This window comes from Mauremys reevesii, linkage group 3 (genome assembly GCF_016161935.1).
Source record: "Mauremys reevesii isolate NIE-2019 linkage group 3, ASM1616193v1, whole genome shotgun sequence".
Classification (NCBI taxonomy): domain Eukaryota; kingdom Metazoa; phylum Chordata; order Testudines; family Geoemydidae; genus Mauremys; species Mauremys reevesii.
Genome location: NC_052625.1, coordinates 174,346,071 through 174,359,297, shown reverse-complemented (window position 1 = coordinate 174,359,297; position 13,227 = coordinate 174,346,071). Strand labels below are relative to the sequence as shown.

At 40.5% G+C, this 13,227-nt stretch overlaps 1 protein-coding gene across 6 annotated transcripts in view; it reads right to left on the bottom strand.

Annotated features, from left to right (window-relative positions):
* The window catches only part of COLEC11 (collectin subfamily member 11), a 41,674-nt gene extending 29,204 nt beyond the window's left edge, over nucleotides 1-12,470 (bottom strand). For 2 of the 6 annotated variants that reach the window (XM_039530985.1, XM_039530990.1), the window contains exons 1-2: nucleotides 12,252-12,470; nucleotides 338-493 (exon numbers count right to left, since the gene is read on the bottom strand). In XM_039530985.1, the coding sequence (XP_039386919.1) occupies nucleotides 338-467 (130 nt within the window). In that variant the 5' untranslated portion in view covers nucleotides 468-493; nucleotides 12,252-12,470. The other 4 variants (XM_039530988.1, XM_039530986.1, XM_039530987.1 and 1 more) reach the window with 4 other exon arrangements.
* Between the last annotated feature and the right edge of the window lie 757 nt (nucleotides 12,471-13,227).

Below are 13,227 nucleotides of genomic sequence, written 5' to 3'. Positions count from 1 at the left end.
TTATGTACGTTGGGTACTACTCATGAGCATAAACCCACTGAAGTCATGAGGAAAACCCATCTGAGTAAGGAGGGCTACTCTTCATGAGTGGGCTTTGCAGAGTCAGGCCTGCAGTTTGTAACCATGTTGTTTTAATGGACACAAATCATGTTACAATCTGTGCTTGGCCATGTTTGGAAAATTATTTCAAATCCTACTATGGAAAGGGCAATTGTAAGACACCTTGCAGAGATATTAGCCCCTGCTAGAAATTGCATATGACTTGTCATTGGTTCAAATAAATCTGTAAGAAAAAAAGGGATTAATATTTAGGCAGAGGGAGAGACTCAAACCTTACCTTTGAGGCCTGGAACAAGAATCTGAACAGAGCAGGACTCTTCTGCAATATGTTGAGGATATCCAGATCTTAACAGTGACAGGAAGGCAAGGCTAATTAGAGTCACCAGAAAAAACAGATCTCTCTTCATAATGAGTGCTTGCAGGTCACTGACTCCTAAACAAAAGAATGAATAAACAGTCATGGGAATTCCAAAGGCTTCTACTAGTTTCTAAGAGCATGCAGTGTGGCACCACAAATGGAGTATGTTTGTGCATACGATAGCCTAAATAGCATGAAAAGAATGTGTACAGGTTGTATGCCTAATAAACATATGTTGTACAGTACAATAGGGTTTTATGGTCATTCAGCAGTTCCTTTTAAGACTACACTGGTTGAGGTAAAATTCAGAAGACAAATTAGGTAAAAAAGATGGGATTCTGAGTAAAATTCCCCTCTCTTAACAAAACAAAAAAAAAAGCAAGCCCCACTGAAGGGGGAGGAATAGCTCAGTGGTTTGAGCATTGGCCTGCTCAACCCAGAGTTGTGAGCTCAATCCTTGAGGGGGCCACTTAGGGAACTGGTGTTAAAAATCTATTAGGAGGTTGGACTAGATGACCTCCTGAGGTCCCTTCCAACCCTGATATTCTATGATAGGTAAGACCTATTTTCCATATTTGTCAATGGAAAAGATGCTCAGTAAAGGTGGGGTTACCATCAATGTTGAATGAAGAAATGTACCAGGGATTTACATGAAAAGATACAAATATCTGAGTTGACATCCCAGGGTAGGAGAATGCACAAATTTTACCTTTCACAGCTTTGATAGCTGCCACTGGTATCTTTATAGTAGTTGATGCAAGAGCACTTATTTAGAAATAAATCTTCAATTTTATCATGGAGTATAAATACACCAGAGTCTTTAATAAATCCTGGAGATTCTCTACATCTGAGCAAGGTGAATAACAACTTTGGAAAGAGACTTAAGACTAGTCTATACTTAAAGTGCTACAGTGGCACAGCTTCATCAGTGCAGCCGCGCCGCTGTAGCATGTGTGGTGTAGATGCTCTATGCTGACAGGAGAGAGCTCTCCCAGCAGCATAATAAAACCACCTCCCCAAGAGGCGATAGCTATGTCATGGGAGAAGCTCTCCACCAACAAAGCACTTTCCACACTGGTATAACTTACATCGCTCAGGAGGCGGCTTATTCACACCCCTGAGTGCCATAAGTTACACCAACATAAGCTGTAGTGTGTACAAGCCCTTAGCTCATTGAAATCACAGCCTCTTATAAATCTGTCAGGGAAACAGGCTTCATACCGTTATGCTGTAGGTAGACCTTTTGGTAAAAGAAACTTCCTAGAAATATAGTTTGATTGAATAGGTCACCAAAAGCTGATCTATAAGAGGACTGCAAAAATGCTCTTTCAGAAAAGAAAAGAATTATCACAGTCCTCCTTATTTCTTCCTTTGACTAGCACTTTGTAGTATCAGGAGTAGGGAGAAAATGAAAAACAGATCAAAGCATCAAGATATGGAGAAGATGTATGTCACCAATACAGGTTCTTCTGTGTAGCCACTGCACACTGTGTGCAGGTTTATGGCTTGACTAAACAAACTGATATCAGGCTATCATGGGGGTAGCTCAAAAGATCAGTAATGGGACATGAAGTCTTTCACCCCATGCCATCAATTTAAATCTAGCCTAATGTGACTGTAATTGAAAGTCTCTGCCATTTGATTGCTGTATTCAGTAGCCAGTGTGAAATGAGCAGGTGGTCTCAGTCCAGTTACAAATGCAATCCACATTACAAACCCCACCATCAAAATTGGCACATTTGATGGGAATCTCAGCAGCAAGGCTAAATACTGAATGAGCATACAGTCTGAATCACTCTCACAATGCTAATGGCTAAGATCTGACCCTGGTTACACTTCCACACAGAGGAATAAGAGCACAAAAGGGTCCCTTTATTCCCCCGCATGGGCTACCATATCCTGGAAGGGGTGTGAAGTCAGAGAACACTCAAGGAAGACAAGGCCATTGAAGAGAAGCTAAATGAATTCTATGCATCGGTCTTCACTGCAGAGGATATGAGAGAGATTCCACCCCTGAACCATTCATTTTAGGTGACAAATCTGAGGAACTGTCCCAGATTGAGGGGTCAGCACAGGAGGTTTTGGAACAAATTGATAAATTAAACAGTAATAAGTGACCAGGACCAGGTGGGATTCACCCAAGAGTTCTGAAGGATCTCAAATATGAAATTGCAGAACTACTAACTGTGGTATGTAACCTATTGGTTAAATCAGCCTCAGTACCAAAGATTACTGAAGGATAGCTTGTAATGCCAATTTTTAAAAAAGGCTCCAGAGGTAATCCTGACAACAACAGGCTGGTAAACCTAACTTCAGTACCAAGCAAACTGGTTGAAACTATACTAAAAAACAGAATTATCAGACACATAGATGAACACAGTATGTTGGGGAAAGAGTCAACACAGCTTTTGTAAAGGGAAATCATGCCTCACTGCTCTATTAGAATTCTTTGAGGGGTCAACAACATGTGGAGAAGGGTGATCCAGTGGATATAGTGTACTTGGACTTTCAGAAAGCCTTTGACAAGATCCCTCACCAAAGGCTCTTAAGCAAAGTAGGCAGTCACAGGATCAGTAACTGGTTAAAAGATAGTAAACAAAGGGTAAGAATAAATGGTCAGTTTTCACAGTTGAGAGAGGTAAATAGTAGGGTCCTCCAAGGATCTGTACTGGGACCAGAGAGAGCTGTTCAACATATTCAAAAATTATCTTCAAAAAGGGGTAAACAGTTAGGTGTCAAAGTTTGCAGATGATACAAAATTACTCAAGATAGTTAAGCCCAAAGCTGACTGCAAAGAGATATCTCAAAACTGGTCGATTAGGCAACAAAATGGCAGATGAAATTCAATGTTGATGTGCAAAGTCCTGCACATTGGAAAACATAATCCCAGCTATACATGAAATATGATGGGGACTAAATTAGCTGTTACCACTCAAGAAAGAGATCTTGGAGTCATCAAAACATCCATTCAATGAGCAGCATCAGTCAAAAAGCTAACAGAATGTTAGGAACCATTAGGAAAGAGACAGATAATAAGGCAGAAAATATCATAATGTCACTGTATAAATCCATGGTGCACCCACACCTTGACCACTGCATCAGTTCTGGTTGCCCCATCTCAAAAAATATATATATTAGAATTGGACAAGGTACATAGAAGGGCAACAAAAATGATTATGGATATGGAATAACTTCCATATGAGGTGAGATTTAAAAGACTGGACCAGTTCAGTTTAGAAAAGAGGTGACTAAGGGCGGATATAATAGAGATCTATAAAATCATGAATGGTGTAGAGAAAGTAAGTGTTATTTACCCCTTCACATAACAAAAGAACCAAGGTGTCACCCAATGAAATTAATAAGCAGCATGTTTAAGGCAAACATAAGGAAGTACTCCTTCAGACAACACAGTCAACCTGTGAAACACATTGCCAGGGATGTTGTGAAGGCCACGTGTATAACTGGGTTAAAAAAAGAATTAGATAAATTCATGGAGGATAAATCCATCAATGGCTATTAGCCAGGATGGTCAGGTACACAACCTCATGTTCTGGGTATTCCTAAAACTCTGACTCCCAGAAGGTAGGACTGGACAACAGGGGATAGATCACTCGATAATTGCCCTGTTCCATTCATTCTCGCTGAAGCATCTGGCAACGGCCACTGTCAGAAGACAGTTTACTGGGTTTGATGGACCATTGGTCTGACCCAGTTTGGACATTTCTGTGTTCTATAACAATCTTTTATGTATTTGAAGACTGCTATCATGTCTCCCCTCAGCATTCTCTTCTCTAAACATGCCTAGTTCTTTCAACCTTTCCTCATTGGTAATGTTTCCTAAACCTCTTATTTTTAATCATTTCAAAAATAATTCCACCCTCTCCCTGCTACCATCTTCCCCATACCCCTCCACCCCCAAAAAAGAAGGCAGTAGACTAGAAAAACTTTTCTTACATGAAAGATTTAAGCAGGGTGATGTGGAATAAAGTACTGCCTGGAGCATCAGCGGAAAAGAGGAGTTAGAAAAAAAAACAAGCAATACAATTAGGGACGCAAACACAACTTTAGAAAAGCTTTTGTGACTTGTGGAACTTTAGGGAAACTGTCTTAGCCACCGAGAACATTTTTTACTCATTCAAGTTTCCAAATAACAGATCAAGAGACCATCAGAGAACCAGAGAGGCGGGAGCTGAGTTTTCCCGCCTCTGGAACAGATGATGTCAACCTGAAGAGAGGGAGTTGTGGTTCAGGATGAAGGGAGGATGCCCCAACCAACCCAAATAAAAGTGATGGTGGGCCCCTGTACCAGCACGTCACACTGCTCATGTAGATGGCCCCTGGAACTACCATCCCAGAGAGGGCTGAGGCCACAGCATAAGGACAGGGCCACAGTATGGAGGTTGGTTCTTGGGGAATCCATGTAAGGATGGGCCTGTGGTCCCAATTTGCCTTAAATTGGCCTTGGAACTAACAACAAGTCTGCCCAATGACACCCATAGAATTAAGAGTCTTAGGGTACGTCTATGCTACCCGCCAGATCAGCGGGTAGTGTTCGATGTACCGGGGATCAATTTATCATGTCTCGTCTAGATGCGATAAATCAATCCCCAAATCGATGCCCGTACTCCACCTCAGCAGGAGGAGTAAGTGAAGTCGATGGGGGAGCCGTGGTGGTCAACTTACCGCCATGAGGACAGCCAGATAAGTCGAACTAAGATGCTTCTACTTCAGCTACGCGAATAGCATAGCTGAAGTTGCGTATCTTAGTTCGAACTCCCATGCTAGTGTAGCCCAGGCCTTAGAATAAAATCTGTGCTGACTGGAGCCACTGCCTGGACAATAGGGCAAGTAAAAGACTGTCTGTTCCTGTATATTCTTGAATTTAGGGTTTGCATAAACCTACAGAAATTCCTATTACAATGAATGTCCTCTGCCTTTCAAGAACTGAGAACTGTGAACAAATTTGCCATTTCAGTCATTGCTGCTGACTCATAGATCCAGTTCTCCAAAGCATGTACAAGTCCAATGTTCACTCTAATTTTTTCCATCCATGTGTGGAATGAATTTTGTTATTTGCACCAATATCGAGGTAAAGTGCGGGTGTGCACCACCAGTAGAAGCAAAAAACCTAGATATAATATATATATTTTTAAAAGTTATCATAGGGATAATTACTCCAGCCAGGAGAGGTTAGGCATTTTAGAACTCACTACTCAACTAATTAAAATTAAGCATAAGAGAAATAAAATTATGAAATGAATAGACTAGTCAAAGAATAAAATTACAGAGAATATATGTGCATTGCAGGAAGTACCAAGAAGTACCACAACAAAAGAACAACACAAGCATGTGTTGGGAGGTGAGTGTGTCAGAGATAGTATGCGTGTGTCAGAGAGACAGACAGACAGACCGACCGAGACAGAGTGTGAGTGCATGTGCGTATGCCTATGCATGAGAGAGAGAGACAGACACGCACGCACACAGAGAAAGACAGATTGTGTGAGTGCTGGCTGATGGGGAAGTCTATGGGAGACCATGCACTGTCTCTTTAAGGCACTCACACCAGAAGTCTCAGACCACAGGAGCTGAGCTCTCCTGCTCCTGAGCCCTGTCCCCCACTCTGTGGAGATGGGGTACATGGGCAGGAGGAAAGTGGGGAGAGGGGGACTCCCTGATGTCATCCCCCATCCCCTACTCTGCACAGCAAGCAGGAGGATCCTGGGAGCAGCTGGCCAGGAGCTCCAAGGCAGAGGAGCAACACAGCTGCGGAGCAGCATTGGGAGGGGCACTTGAACACATCACCACTGTGCACAGCTCTGTTAACAAAGTGCACGGCCCTTGATTCACTCCTGGGTGGCCACACGACCATGCAGTGTAGAGGGAACACAGTGTACAACCATTCTGATTATGAAACTAGAGGACAGCCCAAGGTGGAAAGTTCAAATACAGATCTGGATTTAAATTTTCCCAGGTTTTGGAGGCATTTCAGATATAGTGATTTGTTGGTGCATTCTGCAGAGATAGGGGCCAAACACAAAGTTTAGATTCAGCTCTAAAGTTTGACATGTTCTGATGAAGGATTTTGATTCCCACCTGTCTCTTATTGTAATTATTTTTAAAAGGGGAATAAGAGCAACTAATGTTAATATATTGAAAAAGATTAACTAGTAAAATAGTTTAAATGATGGTGGGTGGATCATTTTCATACATTGTTATACTTGGAAATTAAATGCTAATGGTTGACTTCAAAGGTTTGCGTGATGGGCTGCAAAGACAAAAAACTAGAGACATGAAAAAATATCTAAATGTCAATGCTACAGATTTCTGTAAATGGAAACATAACTGTTGGTGTCATTAACCAACTGTAAACTCCATTAAAAAACTGTAAAAATTCTACAACACAAGAAGCAGGGAAAAGGTTGTGTCAAAAATATAGCACACTTTGGACTCTGCTGCTGAAGAACCATAAGGTTTGTGGAAGAAGGCAAAAGAGTAAATCTAAGCTGATGTGAAGTTCAGGAAGGCTAATTGACTCATAGGAAGTCATGGGTTACTCCATAAACATACATTTAACTCTACTTCAACAGAGCTATTCTGCCACTACAGAGCTTGTGAGGTTAAGACCTGGGTGTATATATGGCTCCCCTTACCACACTTGGAGAGGTTGACTAGTTTCTCAGAGAAAAAAAAGTTTTTAAAACAATGGACCAAATTTATTCCTGGTGTGCTCCAACAGAAATCAATGGAATTATATTAGGATAAGTTTATTCTACTACATCTGAGCTGAAGATGTAAAGATTTTACATGATATAAAGAAACAAGTGTATAATTTTATTTCATTTCTCATTAATTATTGGTTATTGATTGCTATATATGTTACATAATATTTCTCTCAGAATATCATACTCATGGTCTCAGTCAGATGACAAGATCCCTGATTCTTGCAGCAGGTGAAAAAGTTTTTCAAATGTGGTCCGCGATTTTGGGTGCCCACCTTGAGACACATTGGATCTAATTTTCAATTATGCTGAGCACCCAAACTTCCCCGGGGGGTTCAATTATAAGTGCTCAACGCTTTTGAAAACCAGGTCCCCCCATTGTCTCAGTTATGCCCTACCCCTGTAAAAATGACTGCATGTGACCTCGTTAGTGCACCCAGTTGCACTTATTTGTAGGAACCAAGAAAGTGAGGCACTCTAATTTAGTGACAGGTTTCAGAGTAGCAGCCGTGTTAGTCTGTATCCGCAAAAAAAACAGGAGTACTTGTGGCACCTTAAAGACTAACAAATTTATTTAAGCATGAGCTTTCGTGAGCTACAGTTCACTTCTTCGGATGGACGCTTTTGAAAATATTGGCCATAAATTGGAATAAATGTTGTTTCTTTACTGTGTAGTAATATCAGGGGAGAGCTGTGTGGAATTTGGCACTTTCAGCTGAAAGGGATCTACATTGTTACTAACCCCAAGTATTCAAAAATCATGAGTCAAGCTGCAAAGAATCAGGATTTTAAAAAAAAAAGCCAATTTATTTTAGTTTGTCATTGATTTCTGAGCCTTTAGGGTGCATGCAGGTCATATTTACAAGCTTCTTTACAATCCAAGCACTTATAAACTTATGCTTTAAAAAAAAAAGAAAGCCAAGATTTTCTAGGAGCCAGGGCTTTTAAAAACTACCCAATATTCCAAGTCTCACAATAAAATCACGAGAGTTGGCAACCCTTCCATATAGCTGTAATGGCTTAAACTCCATGGCAAATAAGGACGTTAATAAACTAAGCCCTTCTATTCTCGAATCCTCCCCAAATAGCTGCAGAGAGAAACATGACCTATAGCTACCAGCAGCTTCCTCCTTTCTACATTCAGAGAGTTCTAGCTCAAGTTCTGGGCTCAAGCGCAGTAATATGGCACCACAGAGAGGTGATCTAGCAGGTAACCCACTTGTAAATTATTTAAGGCTTTAGAGATTAAAACCAACACCTGGAGCTCTACTCACAGTCAGTGCAGGTTACATAGAGTGCTGTCCCTTTTTAATATCTGCACTGGCTCTTCTTTAAGCTGGCCCTTTCTGGGTTACCTAGGGAGGTGGTGGAATCTCCTTCCTTAGAGGTTTTTAAGGTCAGGCTTGACAAAGCCCTGGCGGGGATGATTTAGTTGGGGATTGGTCCTACTTTGAGCAGGGGGTTGGACTAGATGAGCTTCTGAGGTCACTTCCAACCCTGATATTCTATGATTTCTGCCATGCTACCAACTTCTTGTATGCATTTTATGAGATCCTTCTCTTCTGTGATTCAATCTAGAAGGTTACTTGCAGTAACCCCATTAATGACAGGAGTGTCAAACACCAGAGAGAGAATGATGCTGTTGCCTGCTGGTTAGGGCACCCTCCCTGGAGGTAGAAGACCTTGGGTCCAGTCCCCCTACTCCAATCACTCTTTCATTATTTATCCACAATGGAATGGTTTCAACAGGAGAGAATGAGAGAGCCCCCACATCAGAATATTCCGAAGTCCAGTGGTTAGAGGATGCTTAAGAGATCCCTTGTTCAAATCCTCTCTCCTGGTAAAGGTGGGGTGGGAATTGAACCTGGATCCCCACATCCCAGATGAGTGCTCTAACTGCTAGGCTAAGAGTTATAGAAGTGGGGACCATCACCTCATCTTCCCCCTGCTTTGTGTGGAGAGCCTAACTCAGTCCCACAAGAAATATCTTAGGTGCCTAAGCCACCTGGAGTCAAGAGGCACATTCCCGTTCATGTAATGCTAAGCAAATCTAGGCATCTCCCTGCAGTCTGGACTTAGGTGCCTATCTCTGAGAGACGGGCAGGGCTTAGCACACTCTCCCCCCTCAACATTTTCCCCTGGCTAATTTTAGCAGTTCCCCCGCACCTAGCGTGCTAGCTTTTGGAGACGGCATTGGTAGGCATCTCTGTCCCCTCCATGTGTTGTATAGGAAACCTAGATGTCCAACTCAGGCTTTGTGGATCACAGTGTTGTTCCTTTCATTTTCTAGACTCTGGGATGCTCAGCATTGGTACCCTTAAGTCCCTTTAGGATCCCACCCTTCATGGCATTTTGAAAAGCACCATTGGGAGTTAGGTGTATAATGGGATTTTCAAAAGCACCTAGGAGCCTAATTAAAACTTTAGAATCCTAAATACCTTTAAAAATCTGTCCCTTAGTCTCTCTGTCCTTCAGTTCCTGCTCTGTAAAATGGGGATAACACTTCCCTACCTCACAAGGTGATTGTGAATATAACTACATTAAAGATGGTGAGGTGCTCATCATGATAGGATCTGGAGGCCACAGAAGTACCTTAGTTCGATATGAGTGAATCCATGATAAGCACTGAGATTTGATACTGCCTATGAGCCAACATGGTTTTCCAAACACAGATGACATTTTCAACTGCTAACATTTCAGAGGCTGGCTAGTTTGCAGGTGGCTGATGACTAGAGTTCAGCTAATTTTCTGGGTTATTTGGGGGCTGGTAAAGGGTTGGTGGGAGAGTAAAACAGTGTATTTTTCCCCCCATAGAAATTTGACCAAAAAATGGAAAAAAAATATTTTTGTGGAAGATTTCCTTACGAAGTGTTGAGTTTTTGGCAAAACTGAAAGTTTTGGGCCAAAATCAAGAGATATAATGCCTCCGGGGAGTTGTAGTATGCTCCTCATGTCTCCATTCTCTTCTATCGGCCAAGGTCACCAGCTGGACTACATCTCCCATAATGCACAGATTTACCTCTGCAAAAGGGTGATGTAGTGCAGGAGATGTAGTGCAGCTAGGGATCCCAGCCCATAGAGAAGAATGGGGACTTGCAGCAAACTACAACTTGCATTTTTAGCCAAAATACTTTTAGGTTTTGGCTGAAATATTTTGGTTAAAAAGAAAACTAAATGAAATTTTTCACTGAAAAGACACTTTACAAAAAAAGTTGTGTCAAAACCCCAATTTTCTGTCCAAAAAAAAAGTTTAAACAGAAAACTTTTGAGCAATCCCTAACAGAGTAAAAATGAAGTTTTTAAAGCTACATGAATTCACTGAGAGATATCGACATGGTAGCCCCACTAAACGTTATGTGATAGGACTCTGCTGCTTCCACAATGCAGTTTTGTATTGGTCATCAGGCAAAGTCACAGGTTTGGCTGTGAATTTGGATTTTGACTTGCTACTCCTATTAAAAGTGTTAGTGATACAGAACATGCTATTTTTAGGTGATTCTATGTTGGCAGATGTTCACATCTAGGGCGAATTTTCTAAAGACAATCAAGCATTCTAAAGGGACAGTCAACGTAAAAAACCCACTTCTTGTCAGTAACATTTTTTTAATCTCTTATTTGTATTACAGCAGTGTCTAGAGACCCTAACCAACATCAGCACTGCATTATGTCACACACTGAATAAACACAGTAAAAGTCAGTCTCTGCCCCAGAAGCTTACAAGTAATCCTTCAGGTTACTATAAATGAAAAGATTATGGAAGAAAATATTCAAAGAATCAACTACAGGATCAGAGCCACAATATCATCTTTTTGCCTGGTATCTGTTTCAGTTCTAATCAAAATCAGTTAGATTTCAAAGCATTAAAATTAAAATGCAATACCTTTTTAAGAATATACATTTAGGTATCTTGATCAAAATTTTACAGGCATTTTTAATAAGTGATATCATAGAAGGACTGGGAATTTGATTCATAAAAATGACATCAATGATCTTTTCTTTAAATCAATGGTTGGTTTACATCCTCCAATATCTTTACGGCTTTAAATGAGCATGCTCATAAATATGAAGTATCTAACACCAAAATACTCCAAAAAACCAGCTGCTGAGAATGGAAAAATTGCTATTATCTTTCAGTTACATTTTCAGAGTGACTAGTGACTAGTAATTACTAGTGACTAGTAATTTGTAATAATTTAATCTCAGGAGTTTCTTTTATTTCTTTGTATGAAAAGTGAAAAATAAAGTGGTGCATTTCATTCTCTAATTAGATACTTAAGTTTATAAGAAACGTTTCCCCTCCCAAACCTCACAGCCAATATCCATATCTATAAGCTGCATATATATGAACCTTTAATTTTAATAAAGTTTCCCTTTATCCAATATACCATTAATCCCAGTCCTAATTATCCTTGACTCAATCTCTACTGAGTTACCTCTTTACTAGCCATTGGTGTATTCTATCATTATTGGATCCTCTACAATCTACTTCAGTATGTCACTACTGCCACATGTCTTCTATCCTTTGCTTTGGGGGCTATATTATAAACTCATCTTTCGTAATAGATGAAGACATCCTTGTGCCCCAGAACAGACAGACTGAGAGACTGAGAAATGTGTTTAGCATTTCTAGTCTTAAATAGCTATATTGATTATGTTACGAAGAATCACAGCCAGGTCCTCTCTTGCCACTCTGGCAATTAAATCATGTGAGTTCTAACCAGACAAACATGCTATGCTGAAATTACTAAAATCAGAACCAGTGGCTATGAAAAGTTAATACATTTCAATTTCAGTTGTTAAAAACTGAAATTAAAAAAATCTTATTTTAATTCACTTTCTCTTGCTCAGAAGTATCTTTGACACTCTTACAAACCCCAAGTTAAACAGGGATTTTTGTTTTTTTTAAGCTAAATCAGGCTTTTGCAAGCAGTAAGGTCCACATTATCTCTCAGAATACAATACATCAAACTTTGTTTCTTATCGTGCACCTAACCCACACCAGTTGTCAGACATACTTTGAATGTTGCCACTCACATGTCCAGTCTCTATCTTACATCCAGACTTTCTCCTCCTTACATGCTTCTAATCAGTAAAACCACAAAAGTCTCTCCTACCTTATGATTGCTGAGAAAATGGGGACTGCAGAGCACACTCTGCCTTCAGGGAAATTGCACAGATGACCCTCATGCTGCTGTTTACAGAAATCTGACAGTTTTTAATTTGAAAAGATGTTGTCTTTTGCTTTTGGACAGTTCAACAAATCAGACAGAACAGTTGCAAGTGTTATCTGTAAACAACTTCCTGTTTGAAATAGATCAGCTGTCCTGCAGCACAATAATTAGGAAAGAAGTGTGGGAAAACTGAAAAGGTCTATGATGTAAGCTGCTTATTTTGGGAATGTACTTTTTTGGGAATGCATTCTCATTGTCCCCTCCCCCTCACTAACAGAGAACCCCTTTGTAACCATTTAGATCCAACTGACCACACACACATTTCCACCAGAGCACAACTTTTCCTACATTGCTTTAATTTCAGCAGCTGATATTCAAAAGTTGGTGAGTCAAGGGTCCTACTAAAATTCCAATGTATGTAATTAATACATTCTTTGCCTACCCCAATTTCCTCTATTTTTGCAACTGGCTAAAGTATTTTTCACTTCTGGAGTAAAACATGCCACTGTTTAAAGAGCAGAAACTCCACACACTGCACAATAATGTAAATACTCAATTCTCCACATGACTGGTCTCTTCCAAGCCTTTCTGTTTTCTTTACCCATATGGAACTACCCATTGACAAAGGGAAGTTCTATGCCTGTTGAGGGAGAAGAACATTCAGAAATTCTACAGTATAACTCCTGAATTGGTCTATTATGTTGTTGCTGTTTACTCTTAAACAGTTGTCACACTTTAACCCTTCGGTATATAATGGCACTTCGGTGCAGAGAGAAGTAATTCATACATACATTAAGCATCAGATTTTTCCCCCATGGTCCTAAAGGAACAGCCAAAAAGTCACCTTGCCAATGGGAATCCTCAGGTGTTCTGAAGTCATTGTCGCTGGCTCTCCTACCCTCCGCACAGGAGGCACATC